Source organism: Nerophis lumbriciformis, linkage group LG03, assembly GCF_033978685.3.
Source record: "Nerophis lumbriciformis linkage group LG03, RoL_Nlum_v2.1, whole genome shotgun sequence".
In the NCBI taxonomy this organism is placed as follows: domain Eukaryota; kingdom Metazoa; phylum Chordata; class Actinopteri; order Syngnathiformes; family Syngnathidae; genus Nerophis; species Nerophis lumbriciformis.
The window spans coordinates 62,318,980-62,337,913 of NC_084550.2; the positions used below are offsets into that span (position 1 = coordinate 62,318,980).

An 18,934-nucleotide genomic window follows, 5' to 3' on the forward strand; every position below is an offset into this window, starting at 1 on the left:
AGATCCACTATGAACTGGACTTTCACTATTATGTTAGATCCACTATGGACTGGACCCTCACACTATTATGTTAGATCCACTATGGACTGGACTCTCACACTAGTATGTTAGATCCACTATGAATTGGACTCTCACTATTATGCTAGATCCACTATGGACTGGACTCTCTCACTATTATGTTAGATCCACTATGGACTAGACTCTCTCACTATTATGTTAGATCCACTATGGACTGGACTCTCACACTATTATGCTAGATCCACTATGGACTGGACTCTCACACTATTATGCTAGATCCACGATGGACTGGACTCTCACACTATTATGTTAGATCCACTATGGACTGGACTCTCACACTATTATGTTAGATCCACTATGGACTGGACTCTCACACTATTATGTTAGATCCACTATGGACTGGACTCTCACACTAGTATGTTAGATCCACTATGAATTGGACTCTCACTATTATGTTAGATCCACTATGGACTGGACTCTCTCACTATTATGTTAGATCCACTATGGACTAGACTCTCTCACTATTATGTTAGATCCACTATGGACTGGACTCTCACACTATTATGCTAGATCCACTATGGACTGGACTCTCACACTATTATGCTAGATCCACGATGGACTGGACTCTCACACTATTATGTTAGATCCACTATGGACTGGACTCTCACACTATTATGTTAGATCCACTATGGACTGGACTCTCACACTATTATGTTAGATCCACTATGGACTGGACTCTCACACTATTATGTTAGATCCACTATGGACTGGACTCTCACACTATTATGTTAGATCCACTATGGACTGGACTCTCACACTATTATGTTAGATCCACTATGAACTGGACTCTCACTATTATGTTAGATCCACTATGGACTGGACTCTCACACTATTATGTTAGATCCACTATGGATTGGACTCTCACACTATTATGTTAGATCCACTATGGACTAGACTCTCTCACTATTATGTTAGATCCACTATGGACTGGACTCTCACACTATTATGTTAGATCCACTATGAACTGGACTCTCACTATTATGTTAGATCCACTATGGACTGGACTCTCACACTATTATGTTAGATCCACTATGAACTGGACTCTCACTATTATGTTAGATCCACTATGGATTGGACTCACACTATTATGTTAGATCCACTATGGACTGGACTTTCACTATTATGTTGATCCACTATGGACTGGACTCTCACACTATTATGTTAGATCTACTATGGACTGGACTCTCACACTATTATGTTAGATCCACTATGGACTGGACTCTCACACTATTATGTTAGATCTACTATGGACTGGACTCTCACACTATTATGTTAGATCCACTATGGACTGGACTCTCTCACTATTATGTTAGATCCACTATAGACTGGACTCTCTCACTATTATGTTAGATCCACTATGGACTGGACTTTCACTATTATGTTAGATCCACTATGGACTGGACTCTCACACTATTATGTTAGATCTACTATGGACTGGACTCTCACACTATTATGTTAGATCCACTATGGACTGGACTCTCTCACTATTATGTTAGATCCACTATGGACTGGACTTTCACTATTATGTTAGATCCACTATGGACTGGACTCTCACACTATTATGTTAGATCTACTATGGACTGGACTCTCACACTATTATGTTAGATCCACTATGGACTGGACTCTCTCACTATTATGTTAGATCCACTATGGACTGGACTTTCACTATTATGTTAGATCCACTATGGATCGGACTCTCACACTATTATGTTAGATCTACTATGGACTGGACTCTCACACTATTATGTTAGATCCACTACGGACTGGACTCTCACACTATTATGTTAGATCCACTACGGACTGGACTCTCACACTATTATGTTAGATCCACTATGGACTGGACTTTCACTATTATGTTAGATCCACTATGGACTGGACTCTCACACTATTATGTTAGATCCACTACGGACTGGAATCTCACACTATTATGTTAGATCCACTATGGACTGGACTCTCACACTATTATGTTAGATCCACTATGGACTGGACTCTCACACTATTATGTTAGATCCACTATGGACTGGACTCTCACACTATTATGTTAGATCCACTATGGACTGGACTCTCACACTATTATGTTAGATCCACTATGGACTGGACTCTCACACTATTATGTTGGATCCACTATGGACTGGACTCTCACACTATTATGTTAGATCCACTATGGACTGGACTCTCACACTATTATGTTAGATCCACTATGAACTGGACTTTCACTATTATGTTAGATCCACTATGGACTGGACCCTCACACTATTATGTTAGATCCACTATGGACTGGACTCTCACACTAGTATGTTAGATCCACTATGAATTGGACTCTCACTATTATGTTAGATCCACTATGGACTGGACTCTCTCACTATTATGTTAGATCCACTATGGACTAGACTCTCTCACTATTATGTTAGATCCACTATGGACTGGACTCTCACACTATTATGCTAGATCCACTATGGACTGGACTCTCACACTATTATGCTAGATCCACGATGGACTGGACTCTCACACTATTATGTTAGATCCACTATGGACTGGACTCTCACACTATTATGTTAGATCCACTATGGACTGGACTCTCACACTATTATGTTAGATCCACTATGGACTGGACTCTCACACTAGTATGTTAGATCCACTATGAATTGGACTCTCACTATTATGTTAGATCCACTATGGACTGGACTCTCTCACTATTATGTTAGATCCACTATGGACTAGACTCTCTCACTATTATGTTAGATCCACTATGGACTGGACTCTCACACTATTATGCTAGATCCACTATGGACTGGACTCTCACACTATTATGCTAGATCCACGATGGACTGGACTCTCACACTATTATGTTAGATCCACTATGGACTGGACTCTCACACTATTATGTTAGATCCACTATGGACTGGACTCTCACACTATTATGTTAGATCCACTATGGACTGGACTCTCACACTATTATGTTAGATCCACTATGGACTGGACTCTCACACTATTATGTTAGATCCACTATGGACTGGACTCTCACACTATTATGTTAGATCCACTATGAACTGGACTCTCACTATTATGTTAGATCCACTATGGACTGGACTCTCACACTATTATGTTAGATCCACTATGGATTGGACTCTCACACTATTATGTTAGATCCACTATGGACTAGACTCTCTCACTATTATGTTAGATCCACTATGGACTGGACTCTCACACTATTATGTTAGATCCACTATGAACTGGACTCTCACTATTATGTTAGATCCACTATGGACTGGACTCTCACACTATTATGTTAGATCCACTATGAACTGGACTCTCACTATTATGTTAGATCCACTATGGATTGGACTCACACTATTATGTTAGATCCACTATGGACTGGACTCTCACTATTATGTTAAATCCACTACGGACTGGACTCTCACACTATTATGTTAGATCCACTATGGACTGGACTTTCACTATTATGTTAGATCCACTATGAACTGGACTCTCACTATTATGTTAGATCCACTATGGACTGGACTCTCACACTATTATGTTAGATCCACTATGGACTGGACTCTCACACTATTATGTTAGATCCACTATAGACTGGACTTTCGCACTATTATGTTAGATCCACTATGGACTGGACTCTCACACTACTATGTTAGATCCACTATGGACTGGACTCTCACACTATTATGTTAGATCCACTATGGACTGGACTCTCACACTATTATGTTAGATCCACTATGGACTGGACTCTCTCACTATTATGTTAGATCCACTATGGACTGGACTTTCACTATTATGTTGATCCACTATGGACTGGACTCTCACACTATTATGTTAGATCTACTATGGACTGGACTCTCACACTATTATGTTAGATCCACTATGGACTGGACTCTCACACTATTATGTTAGATCTACTATGGACTGGACTCTCACACTATTATGTTAGATCCACTATGGACTGGACTCTCTCACTATTATGTTAGATCCACTATAGACTGGACTCTCTCACTATTATGTTAGATCCACTATGGACTGGACTTTCACTATTATGTTAGATCCACTATGGACTGGACTCTCACACTATTATGTTAGATCTACTATGGACTGGACTCTCACACTATTATGTTAGATCCACTATGGACTGGACTCTCTCACTATTATGTTAGATCCACTATGGACTGGACTTTCACTATTATGTTAGATCCACTATGGACTGGACTCTCACACTATTATGTTAGATCTACTATGGACTGGACTCTCACACTATTATGTTAGATCCACTATGGACTGGACTCTCTCACTATTATGTTAGATCCACTATGGACTGGACTTTCACTATTATGTTAGATCCACTATGGATCGGACTCTCACACTATTATGTTAGATCTACTATGGACTGGACTCTCACACTATTATGTTAGATCCACTACGGACTGGACTCTCACACTATTATGTTAGATCCACTACGGACTGGACTCTCACACTATTATGTTAGATCCACTATGGACTGGACTTTCACTATTATGTTAGATCCACTATGGACTGGACTCTCACACTATTATTTTAGATCCACTACGGACTGGACTCTCACACTATTATGTTAGATCCACTACGGACTGGACTCTCACACTATTATGTTAGATCCACTATGGACTGGACTCTCACACTATTATGTTAGATCCACTATGGACTGGACTCTCACACTATTATGTTAGATCCACTATGGACTGGACTCTCACACTATTATGTTAGATCCACTATGGACTGGACTCTCACACTATTATGTTAGATCCACTATGGACTGGACTCTCACACTATTATGTTAGATCCACTATGGACTGGACTCTCACACTATTATGTTGGATCCACTATGGACTGGACTCTCACACTATTATGTTAGATCCACTATGGACTGGACTCTCACACTATTATGTTAGATCCACTATGAACTGGACTTTCACTATTATGTTAGATCCACTATGGACTGGACCCTCACACTATTATGTTAGATCCACTATGGACTGGACTCTCACACTAGTATGTTAGATCCACTATGAATTGGACTCTCACTATTATGTTAGATCCACTATGGACTGGACTCTCTCACTATTATGTTAGATCCACTATGGACTAGACTCTCTCACTATTATGTTAGATCCACTATGGACTGGACTCTCACACTATTATGCTAGATCCACTATGGACTGGACTCTCACACTATTATGCTAGATCCACGATGGACTGGACTCTCACACTATTATGTTAGATCCACTATGGACTGGACTCTCACACTATTATGTTAGATCCACTATGGACTGGACTCTCACACTATTATGTTAGATCCACTATGGACTGGACTCTCACACTAGTATGTTAGATCCACTATGAATTGGACTCTCACTATTATGTTAGATCCACTATGGACTGGACTCTCTCACTATTATGTTAGATCCACTATGGACTAGACTCTCTCACTATTAAGTTAGATCCACTATGGACTGGACTCTCACACTATTATGCTAGATCCACTATGGACTGGACTCTCACACTATTATGCTAGATCCACGATGGACTGGACTCTCACACTATTATGTTAGATCCACTATGGACTGGACTCTCACACTATTATGTTAGATCCACTATGGACTGGACTCTCACACTATCATGTTAGATCCACTATGGACTGGACTCACACTATTATGATTTATGTCATCACTTGTTCACACCTCCTCATATGGAAGATACCTTTCCTTCTTCATGTCTCAAGAAGGATAGAAATACAAGAACACACACACACACACACTGCAGAGTCTGAGGTCTGAAAGAGACTCGACTCCTGCACACACCAGTGGAATTGACCATTTGACAAAGAAATAAGACAGTTGGAAGTGTTATGTTACACTTCATGGTCACAACGTTGTTCAGTCAGCAAACATGGTGGCGTCGTCAGTGCAGACCGCTCCTTGAAGGCAACATGGTAGAACTTCAAGGAGATTCCAAGCTCTGAGACTGCGTTCAGGATTTGCCACACGGGGCTTACTCATCAGTACAGTACAAGTCTTACGAGTCCCTCCGCCTTACAATACAAATGAAAGAGTCGCCTACTGAAGTATTTCACATAATCAAAGCTCCATTTTCTACTGCTCATCAAAAAAATGAACTTTCTTTAACGCCCGGCCCACCTCCAAGTCAGACTGGGACTAATTCACCAATGAACATGTAAGGAAGATCAGCTGACCTAGCAAGATATGATTGACATGTAAATCTATGACATCAGTTATTCTCAAACTGTGGTACGCCTACCCCGAGTGGTACGCGGGCGCCATCTAGTGCAGGGGTGTCCAGACTTTTTGACTTGGGGGCACATTGGGCTAAAAAAGTGTGGTCGAGGTGCATATAGAGTAACATATCCTATATGTATGCATAATATATTCATTTGATGGATATATAATTATATATTTGCATATTAAGAGTATGTGAAAGTTCGACTTCGACCTCCTTAAAGTTTTGTAATCAATCCGAAATATCAAGCAGCTAAAATGCGCCAAACAGTGAGAAGTGTGGAGAGTGTTTTGCATTTTGCCATCATGCTTTGTATTCAATTTAAATGAATTTTGAATTTTTTATGGTGCATGGACGTTTTTTATAATGTCCACAAATGCCGTGTTGTGTTATGTGTGAATATGTCTGTGGACATTTTGTGTTGGTTGGATTTCTTTCCCCATCATGACTAGGGAAGGTTGTTTACATTGGGTCATATAAGTCATACTTGCCAACCTTGAGACCTCCGATTTCGGGAGGTGGGGGGAGGCGGGGTGGGGGTGGGCGGGGTCGGGGTGGGACGGGGGCGTGGCTGGGGGCGTGGCTAAAAGGGGAGGAGTATATTTACAGCTAGGATTCACCAAGTATTTCATATATATATAGATATATATATATATATGTATATATATATATATATATATATATATACATGTATGTATATATATATACACACAGGTAAAAGCCAGTAAATTAGAATATTTTGAAAAACTTGATTTATTTCAGTAATTGCATTCAAAAGGTGTAACTTGTACATTATATTTATTCATTGCACACAGACTGATGCATTCAAATGTTTATTTCATTTAATTTTGATGATTTGAAGTGGCAACAAATGAAAATCCAAAATTCCGTGTGTCACAACATTAGAATATTGTGTAAGGGTTAAATTTTGAAGACACCTGGTGCCACAAACTAATCAGCTGATTAACTCAAAACACCTGCAAAGGGCTTTAAATGGTCTCTCAGTCCAGTTCTGAAGCCTACACAAACATGGGGAAGACTTCAGATTTGACAGCTGTCCAAAAGGCAACCATCGACACATTGCACAAGGAGGGAAAGACACAAAAGGTTATTGCTGAAGAGGCTGGCTGTTCTCAGAGCTCTGTGTCCAAACACATTAATGGAGAGGCAAAGGGAAGGAAAAACTGTGGTCAGAAAAAGTGTACAAGCGATAGGGATCACCGCGCCCTGGTCAAGATTGTGAAAAAAAACCCATTCAAAAATGTGGGGGAGATTCAGAAGGAGTGGACAGCTGCTGGAGTCAGTGCTTCAAGATCCACCACCAAGAGACGCTTGAAAGACATGGGTTTCAACTGCCGCATACCTCGTGTCAAGCCACTGTTGACCAAGAAACAGCGCGCAAAGCGTCTCACCTGCGCTAAGGAAAAAAAGAGCTGGACTGCTGCTGAGTGGTCCAAAGTCATGTTTTCTGACGAAAGCAAATTTTGCATTTCCTTTGGAAATCGAGGTCCCAGAGTCTGGAGGAAGACAGGAGAGGCACAGGATCCACGTTGCCTGAAGTCTAGTGTAAAGTTTCCACCATCAGTGATGGTTTAGGGTGCCATGTCATCTGCTGGTGTCGGTCCACTCTGTTTCCTGAGATCCAGGGTCAACGCAGCAGTCTACCAGCAAGTTTTAGAGCACTTCATGCTTCCTGCTGCTGACCTGCTCTATGGAGATGGAGATTTCAAGTTCCAACAGGACTTGGCGCCTGCACACAGCGCAAAATCTACCCGTGCCTGGTTTACGGACCATGGTATTTCTGTTCTAAATTGGCCCGCCAACTCCCCTGACCTTAGCCCCATAGAAAATCTGTGGGGTATTGTGAAAAGGAAGATGCAGAATGCCAGACCCAAAAACGCAGAAGAGTTGAAGGCCACTATCAGAGCAACCTTGGCTCTCATAACACCTGAGCAGTGCCAGAAACTCATCGACTCCATGCCACGCCGTATTAACGCAGTAATTGAGGCAAAAGGAGCTCCAACCAAGTATTGAGTATTGTACATGCTCATATTTTTCATTTTCATACTTTTCAGTTGGCCAACATTTCTAAAAATCCCTTTTTTGTATTAGCCTTAAGTAATATTCTAATTTTGTGACACACGGAATTTTGGATTTTCATTTGTTGCCACTTCAAATCATCAAAATTAAATGAAATAAACATTTGAATGCATCAGTCTGTGTGCAATGAATAAATATAATGTACAAGTTACACCTTTTGAATGCAATTACTGAAATAAATCAAGTTTTTCAAAATATTCTAATTTACTGGCTTTTACCTGTATATATATATATAAGAAATACTTGACGTTCAGTGAATTCTAGCTATATATATATATATATATATATTTATTTTTTTTTTAATTATATGTATATATATATATATATATATATATATATATATATATATATATATATAAAATAAATACTTGAATTTCAGTGTTCATTTATTTACACATATACACACACATAACACTCATCTACTCATTGTTGAGTTAAGGGTTGAATTGTCCATCCTTGTTCTATTCTCTGTCACTATTTCTCTAACCATGCTGAACACCCTCTCTGATGATGCATTTATGTGTGGCACGCACAAAAGTGCTTTCATCAAATGCACTAGATGGCAGTATTGTCCTGTTTAAGAGTGTCACAACATTGCGGTTTACGGCAGACAAACTGCTTTAAGGTATACAAAAACGTGACTGCTGTTGTTGTGTGTTGTTGCCGCGCTGGGAGGACGCTAATGAAACTGCCTAACAATAAACCCATGAGGACCTGAGTCCGCCTGAATTTCGAGAGAAAATTTGTCCCGGGAGGTTTTCGGGAGAGGCGCTGAATTTCGGGAGTCTCCCGGAAAATCCGGGAGGGTTGGTAAGTATGATATAAGTCAATGCCGCGTATATCTCCATACGGAGTATAATTAAAGGTCATTGCCCTGGATAATTCACGTCGTCTGCTAGATGACTAGACCAGTGGTTCTTAACCTTGTTGGAGGTACCGAACCCCACCAGTTTCATATGCGCATTCACCAAACCCTTCTTTAGTGAAAAATAACATGTTGGTTTTTTTCAAATTCAAGGCAAAGTTATATGTTTTTTGTAACATTTTAGTGTGGGGAACATATTCTAAGTAACAAAGACTTAATTTAGAGTTTTTTGGACACTAGGGGGACATATTCTAAGTAACAAAGACTTAATTTAGAGTTATTTGGTCAGGGTTAGGGTTAGAGGGTTAGGGTTATAACAAGGCCATGCCAAATAATGCATTAATAAGTACTTAATAATGACTAGTTAAGAGCCAATATGTTACTAATTTGCATGTTAATAAGCAACTAATTAATGGTGAATATGTTCCCCATACTAAAGTGTTACCATGTTTTTTTTACTGGTCCACAAAATGAACCGTGCATGAACATCACCTTGTTCAAAGAACAAAACCAACACAGTGCATAAACTCACAACAAATTACACACCTGCAAACCAGTCTGACTTCTGCTGTTGTCGTATCCGTAATACGGCGATAGGGAGAAGTTTTTATTTACACGATGAGTTCCATCGAACCCAGGTTAAGAACCACTGGACTAGACTATTAAAAACCTCTAAAGGCTTAGTGGCCACATGCGTGGACAGCACCTTTTAGCTCTTATTTCCAAAATTGTGTACACTACTGAATTGGGGTCTTATGGCCACTTATGTGGACACTTATACTGCCATCTGGTGGTGTCAGAAGAGTATAACATACAATGGAATTTGGAAAAACAAAAAGTGTAAAAATAAGAATTAGCAGGTCACTAAACATGAAGTACATGTTTGTTACTTATGGACTAAGTACATCATATCAAAAGATGATTCTTAGTTTTTATTCTAATTAGGGTCCAATAAGCCCAAATAGCAAAGAGAAATAAAAAAAGCATGTAAACAAACAGCTCGGGCCTTAAGAAGTTAAAATGAAAGCAATCTCCCTGTGGCTAAGTTTCCTTATTAAACAAATTGCAACATTGGAGATTCCAAACGGTGTCTGTAACACGGCAGTAAAACGGCTGATCAAACAAAACAGAAGTCATGGTCATGGACCCACTAGCCGCGGAAGCTATCTCTCCAATCAGCTAAACAGACTCAATAACTCCACGGTGACGTTTTGGTGAGTTTACTGAGGAATTTGTTTAACTGAAACAATACAAAAAAATGCCACTGTAAACGTGTTAGCATATTAGCTAATGCTAACGACGCTAGCTTCATTACATTACAATAGCACGTAAAAACATGCATGAAAACCCTCCTACACACATTACACATGGGACGCTTTAGTAAGTATGAATTGTTTTAGTTTAATTGTAAAATTTACAAACGCTGCTTGGAGTAATGAATGAAGGATCCATTCGAGTAGAACTGCTATGGACGGCACTTCTACTTACGGTTGAAAGCACTAAATCGAAGAAATTCGTTCAAAAGCACTAACACACCTTTTCAGTGTGTTTGCTTGGTTTTTCTTTTTTAATGATTTGCATTATGGAAAGAAAAAGCCCAAAACTATCCGCACCGTTTTATAAACCCATCCATCCATTTTCTACCGCTTGTCCCGTTCGGGGTCGCGGGAGTGCTGGAGCCTATCTCAGCTGCATTCGGGCGGAACGCGGGGTACTGTTAGATTAATCATGTATATATATTATCACACAACTTTAGTATGCTTAAAGTCTGTTGCTATAGTTATTAGCTATTGTGCTCAAGCTGCATTTTTTATATCTGTGTAAGGACAAAACTTCTTGTCTGAGGTAGTGGCCTCAGCCGCTGATGTTACTTAAGGACCTCAACAAAGATAAGATGACAGCACGCAGACGAAGCAGAAACAAGGCAATCACAAAGCTTCAGCACATTCCGTCACGTATTGTGCGTACTGGACCTGCTTAGGATGATATATGTGACCACTCCTTTTAGAGGCGAACTCAGTGATGTTGACTGTAGAACTCCTGAATAAATAGAGGGACGTGGGAGCTGTACCTTAGAGCGTAGGGCGAGACTGTGACTAAGTGTGCAGCTCCATGCGTTCTCCTCATGAGCTAAATTGAACTCTGTCTCTGCTTGATTCCTTGCTTCTTGTCTGATTAATAGATGTCATCAGTGTTTGAACCTGACAGGTACACCCTGGACAAGTCGCCACCTCATCACAGGGCCAACACAGATAGACAGACAACATTCACACACTAGGTACCATTTAGTGTTGCCAATCAACCTATCCCCAAGTGCATGTTTTTGAAGGTGGGAGGAAGCCGGAGTACCCGGAGGGAACCCACGTAGTCACGGGGAGAACATGCAAACTCCACACAGAAAGATCCTGAGCCGCGGGGTTCAAATTGTAGGGAAAAAGTAGCAGCTTATAGTCATACTTGCCAACCCTCCCGAATTTTCTGGGAGACTCCCGAAATTCAGCGCCTCTCCCGAAAACCTCCCGGGACAAATATTCTCCCGAAAATCTCCCGATTTTCAGCCGGAGCTGGAGGCCACGCCCCCTACAGCTCCATGCGACCTGAGTGAGGACAGCCTTTTTTCATGACGGGAGGACAATAGGGTGACAAGAACTAAATCATCCAGACTACAGATACATTTTATTATTATGTTTATCTTACCTAAAAATAAATATATATATTAATTTAAAAAAAAAATTTTTTTTTGACTATATTTAGCTAAAAACATCAAAATTATATTTTTATTTGTATTTTTTTCTGACTCCTTATTACACTCAGCCATAGAATTATACATTAAAATAAACATATTTTAAATAATTAATTTTAAATGATCATAATAATTCATTTAAAATGACCATATTTAATTATTAAAATAATTGCTTGTTTATCAACAACTTTAACATTTTATTCATTACATTTTGAAGCTCTCAGAAGCCAAGTTATGTTATATTCCTTAATATTTATTTATGCAAGTTTGAAGTATCAATTATCTAAACATAGTTTTGTTTTAGAGATGCGCGGATAGGCAATTATTCTGCGCTGCTGACCCGTCTCCGCTCGGGATGGTGTCCTGCTGGCCCCACTATGGACTGGACTCTTACTATTATGTTGGATCCACTATGGACTGGACTCTCACAATATTATGTCAGACCCACTCGACATCCATTGCTTTCGGTCTCCCCAAGGTTTCTCATAGTCATTCACATCGACGTCCCACTGGGGTGAGTTTTTCCTTGCCCGTATGTGGGCTTTGTACCGAGGATGTCGTTGTGGCTTGTGCAGCCCTTTGAGACACTTGTGATTTAGGGCTATATAAATAAAGATTGATTGATTGATTGATATTTCATCCGCAACCGCATCAGAAAGTCGTGAACCATCCGCCATCCACCCGATGTAACATTTGATCAGAACCGCACCCGCTCGCACCCGCCCGTTGTTATATATCTAATATAGACGATGCAAGGCATTAGTGAGGTTATAAAGCTTTTGCCTGTTAAAGAAAGGAGACTGATCCAATGCAGCACAGACATTCGCGTGCCACGCTGTCACGACCCAGACGCACACCAGTGCGCAATCATATGGGAGCCGTGCTGAGCGCACCTCCAAGCGCGTCTTGCTGCCGGCGACGGCCGGGTATGTGCCCGACGCTCCAGCGCCATCCATTTTCAGGGCTAGTTGATTCGGCAGGTGGGTTGTTACACACTCCTTAGCGGGTTCCGACTTCCATGGCCACCGTCCTGCTGTCTATATCAACCAGGGTGAGCCCCACCCCTTTCGTGAGCGCACTGCGCGCGGAGTGACCCCTGTTACGCGCCCCCGGCAACAGGGGTGGCGGGCAGGTAAGCTGCGCGGGCGGAGCGCGCGGAGTTACCCCTGTTACGAGCCCCCGGCCGCGGTGGTGGCGGGCAGGTAAGCTGCTTACCTGCTGCGCGTGACGCCGGCCGCGGCGAAGGCGGACGAGGCAGGGTGTCGGTGCGATGGGCGCAGTGGTGACCCTGGACGTGCGTCGGGCCCTTCTCGCGGATCGCCTCAGCTACGGCTCCCGGTGGGGCCCTCTCGGGGGAAGGGGCCTCGGTCCCGGACCCCGGCGAGGCGTCCCTTCTCCACTCCGTAAAAGTGTCCATCTCTTCTTTTTTTTTTTTCTGTTGTGGCATATGCAGCAGGTGCCTGCACGTTTTTCGTATGTGGGTAACAACATTTAACTATGTATATATATTTCCGAATTGGTTTAACTGCCACCCGCCTGAATATATTTAAAATCTAATTTTTTTTTATTTCAACCGCCCGACCCGACCCGACCCGACCCGCGGATAAAATCTAATTTTTTTTAATTTCATGCGCCCGATCCGCGGATAATCGCGGACTCCGCGGTTGTGCCCGCAAACCGCGCATCTCTATTTTGTTTGCATATTTTCAGGATGTAGATATATATATATAATGAAATACTTGACTTGGTGAATTCTAGGTGTCAATATACTCCTCCCCTCTTAACCACGCCCCCCAAACCCCCCATCCCCACCCCCCACCCCCACACCTCCCGAAATTGGAGGTCTCAAGGTTGGCAAGTATGCTTATAGTCCGGAATTTAAAACCACTGCCTTGTTGTCAATGAATATTTAGGCCTACTTTGCTACTTTACATTGGGGTTTTTTCTGAGGTGGTAAAAAAGTTTAAGAACCACTGAGTTAGTTTAAAAAAAAGGCTGAATAAAAAAAAATATATAATGGCAGTTGGGCCCAGGAACTATTGTTATTATTTCTCTTGGGAACATTGACTTGTGTTTTGCATTGATCTGCTGCCCCCTAGTGGCCAATCCAAGTAATGACGGCAGCTCACCCTACAACGGAGCTAAAAAAAAAAAGGTAGTAATCAGTCGTCGTTCAGTGCATGAATGAAGCGCGGTCCTTTACTCTGTAAAGAGCCTTCTTGTATTAAAGTGGTGCTCACAGCTCAGACATTGAACCATGGTCCTTCTTGATGTCTCCGTCACATGATCTGAGCCTGGAAGACAGGCAAGTACGGCTCAAAACCACAACGAAAAGGGAAAAAAAAATAAAGGTTTCTCTGGTTCCTCCTCGGTACCATCGACTCATTCTGAATTTGTTTGGATGTTCATTCGAGTTCATAGGAGAAGACGGTCGTCCCGATGACGCTACATGATGATCCGCGGTTCCGGCACCGACTCGCTTATGGATTTGTGCGGCAAAACGTTTGCGCCGTTTAGATAGAGCTCGTCGTGGACGATGACGTCCTCCCCCAACACGGTCACGTTCTCCATGCGGACCTGGCGGCACACGGCGAGACGTGAGGACGGGGACGTTGGGTCGCGCCGAGGGTCGACCTCCACTCACCCACTGGCCCACGGAGGAGCTCCAGCCCACGATGCAGCTCTCCAGCCAGGAATGCGAGCGGACTCTGGCCGCCTTCAGCACCGTGCAGCGCTTTATCCTCACGCCGTCTTCCACCACCACGCCGGCGCCGATGGTCACGTTGGGCCCGATGGTGCAGTTGTCGCCGATCTGAGCGGTCGGGTCCTGCGGGAAGGAACAAGCATGACTGACTTTCATGCCTAATCTGGTTTGGATTGCGCTTCAAGGAGGGGAACTGACCACCAGAACGTTGCCGAGGAACCCGGGCCCCGTGCGCAGCCTCTCTGGGGCGTGTTGCCGTAGCGACTGCAGGTACATGCACATTCCTGTCAGGAAGTCTTTGGGCTGACCGATGTCCATCCAGAAACCTGCAGACATGGAAACCTTGAGACAAAACGACCAGTTTTCCTGTGACCTACTCAACCACACGCTCATGTGATTCACAGGAAGTCAGGGGTCAGATTCCTGGCACATGACATCGCTGATTCAACACAGTCAATAAGTCACAGAGCTGGAGCTAGACCAGTTGTTAGAATAATTGTTTCTAAATTATCACAAAAACTTTGTATTACATTGAGTTCCTGACAAGAAGACAAAAGCTGTCTTTGAAACCTACCAAGAGTAAGGCTAGTAAAACTCCACTGTGTAGGGGGGGGAGCAAGATGAAGGTGTTCCTGTGTTCTTTCATGTATGGTAATCAACAGAAAGATATTGTTCTAACCCAAGGACTTCAAAGGGGAGAGATGACAGGATCTGCCCAATTTCCAGACGACCTCTTTTTGAAGTATTTTACAAACGTCTTTTTGAACTATTTTATGGACCTCTTTTGAACTATTTTACAAACTCTTTTTGAACTGACCTTTTCTGTGAACTTTTTGCGACCTTTGTCCTTTGGAAACAGTGGTGGCCATGTGGTCAAGGAGGTAACCAAATAAAAGAAGGAGGCGTGCAATCTTTTGGCAGAACGTAATGACACTGTACAAGGGTAGAGATGTGCACGTTTCTCCTCACTGAACCACATTGAATTATGTCTCTGTTTGATTCATAATATTTTATTAGAGCGTATCAAAACACGTATTGGTATGTCAGACTTAGCTTTGTCGTGGTTTAACTCTTATCTTACTGACAGGATGCAATGCGTCTCCCATAATAATGTGACCTCGGACTATGTTAAGGTAACGTGCGGAGTTCCTCAGGGTTCGGTTCTTGGCCCTGCACTCTTTAGCATTTACATGCTGCCGCTAGGCGACATCATACGCAAATACGGTGTTAGCTTTCATTGTTATGCTGATGACACCCAACTCTACATGCCCCTAAAGCTGACCAACACGCCGGATTGTAGTCAGCTGGAGGCGTGTCTTAATGAAATTAAACAATGGATGTCCGCTAACTTCTTGCAACTCAACGCCAAGAAAACGGAAATGCTGATTATCGGTCCTGCTAAACACCGACATTTATTTAATAATACCACCTTAACATTTGACAACCAAACAATTACACAAGGCGAATCAGTAAAGAATCTGGGTATTATTTTCGACCCAACTCTCTCCTTTGAGTCACACATTAAGAGTGTTACTAAAACGGCCTTCTTTCATCTCCGTAATATCGCTAAAATTTGTTCTATTTTATCCACTAGCGACGCTGAGATCATTATTCATGCGTTCATTACGTCTCGTCTCGACTACTGTAACGTATTATTTTCGGGTCTCCCTATGTCTAGCATTAAAAGACTACAATTGGTACAAAATGCGGCTGCTAGACTTTTGACAAGAACAAGAAAGTTTGATCATATTACGCCTATACTGGCTCACCTGCACTGGCTTCCTGTGCACTTAAGATGTGACTTTAAGGTTTTACTACTTACGTATAAAATACTACACGGTCTAGCTGCGTCCTATCTTGTCGATTGCATTGTACCATATGTCCCGGCAAGAAATTTGCGTTCAAAGAACTCCGGCTTATTAGTGATTCCCAGAGCCCAAAAAAAGTATGCGGGCTATAGAGCGTTTTCTATTCGGGCTCCAGTACTATGGAATGCCCTCCCGGTAACAATTAGAGATGCTACCTCAGTAGAAGCATTTAAGTCCCATCTTAAAACTCATTTGTATACTCTAGCCTTTAAATAGCCCCCCTGTTAGACCAGTTGATCTGCCGTTTCTTTTCTTTTCTCCTCTGCTCCCCTTTTCTTTGAGGGGGGGGGGGGGGCACAGGTCCGGTGGCCATGGATGAAGTGCTGGCTGTCCAGAGTCGGGACCCGGGGTGGACCGCTCGCCTGTGCATCGGCTGGGAACATCTCTACGCTGCTGACCCGTCTCTGCTCGAGATGGTGTCCTGCTGGCCCCACTATGGACTGGACTCTTACTATTATGTTGGATCCACTATGGACTGGACTCTCACAATATTATGTCAGACCCACTCGACATCCATTGCTTTCGGTCTCCCCTAGAGGGGGGGGTTACCCACATATGCGGTCCTCTCCAAGGTTTCTCATAGTCATTCACATCGACGTCCCACTGGGGTGAGTTTTTCCTTGCCCTTATGTGGGCTTTGTACCGAGGATGTCGTTGTGGCTTGTGCAGCCCTTTGAGACACTTGTGATTTAGGGCTATATAAATAAAGATTGATTGAGATTGATTGATTGATTCTTTGCCTCTTGTCTTGTTTAATAGATGTCATCAGTGTTTGAACCTGACACCAGTGGTTCTCAAACTTATTTCACCAAGTACCACCTCAGAAAACACTATAGGCTCACCAAGTACCACCCTAATGACCAACGTTAAAAATACAGTAGTGTAATAGGCCTAAGTACACATTAAAGGGGAACATTATCACAATTTCAGAAGGGTTAAAACCATTAAAAATCAGTTCCAGTGGCTTATTTTATTTTTCGAAGTTATTTTCAAAATTTTACCCATATCCCTAAAAAAAGCTTCAAAGTGCCTGATTTTAACCATCGTTATATACACCCGTCCATTTTCCTGTGACGTCACACAGTGATGCCAACACAAACAAACATGGCGGAAAGAACAGCAAGCTATAGCGACATTAGCTCGGATTCAGACTCGGATTTCAGCGGCTTAAGCGATTCAACAGATTACGCATGTATTGAAACGGATGGTTGTAGTGTGGAGGCAGGTAGCGAAAACGAAATTGAAGAAGAAACTGAAGCTATTGAGCCATATCGGTTTGAACCGTATGCAAGCGAAACCGACGAAAACGACACGACAGCCAGCGACACGGGAGAAAGTGAGGACGAATTCGGCGATCGCCTTCTAACCAACGATTGGTATGTGTTTGTTTGGCATTAAAGGAAACTAACAACTATGAACTAGGTTTACAGCATATGAAATACATTTGGCAACAACATGCACTTTGAGAGTGCAGACAGCCCATTTCAGGCGCGCTAAGAACATATTTTTCCACGATTTCAGCACTCAGGTTAACCATACCTAAATAGACACAAAATACTGCATTACACAAGACTACCCGAATGTACTCGAATGATTGAAAAAAATAAATGTTTTTAAGCTAAATTATTGGTAAACACAGTTTATGTATAATAATTTACGTAAAACCGCGAGTAATGAATAAAGTTTTCATCAATTAATATATTCTGTAGACATACCCTCATCCGCTCTCTTTTCCTGAAAGCTGATCTGTCCAGTTTTGGAGTTGATGTCAGCATCTGCTTTGAGTGTCGCAGGATATCAACACATTCTTGCCATCTCTGTCGTAGCATAGCTTTCGTCGGTAAAGTGTGCGGAACAAACGACTGACTATTTCGTCGGCTTTCCCCACAGCCTCGTATTTTGAACAAATTTCGTCTAATTTCTTGCCACTTTCGCATCTTTGGGCCACTGGTGCAACTTGAATCCGTCCCTGTTCGTGTTGTTACACCCTCCGACAACACACCGACGAAAGTGAGAAAATGGCGGATTGCTTCCCGATGTGACGCCACGTTGTGACGTCACCGCTCCGAGAGCGAATAATAGAAAGGCGTTTAATTCGCCAAAATTCACCCATTTAGAGTTCAGAAATCGGTTAAAAAAATATATGGTCTTTTTTCTGCAACATCAAGGTATATATTGACGCCTACATAGGTCTGGTGATAATGTTCCCCTTTAAAAACAAGGCAGGGGTTTTATTTAACAAGTATATTGTGGAGGGGGGCGTGGTCTGCGGGCCTGCCGCGGAGCGGGGTGCA

General features: G+C 42.3%; 1 protein-coding gene across 2 annotated transcripts in view; it reads right to left on the minus strand.

Moving 5' to 3' along the window:
- Window positions 1-14,240: 14,240 nt before the first annotated feature.
- Window positions 14,241-18,934, minus strand: part of gmppb (GDP-mannose pyrophosphorylase B) — a 36,397-nt gene continuing 31,703 nt past the window's right edge. For both annotated transcript variants that reach the window (XM_072912216.1, XM_061929772.2), the window contains exons 8-10: window positions 14,971-15,098; window positions 14,713-14,895; window positions 14,241-14,645 (exon numbers count right to left, since the gene is read on the minus strand). In XM_072912216.1, coding sequence (XP_072768317.1) covers window positions 14,514-14,645; window positions 14,713-14,895; window positions 14,971-15,098 — 443 coding nt within the window. In that variant the 3' untranslated portion in view covers window positions 14,241-14,513. The remainder of the gene's footprint in view (window positions 14,646-14,712; window positions 14,896-14,970; window positions 15,099-18,934) is intronic.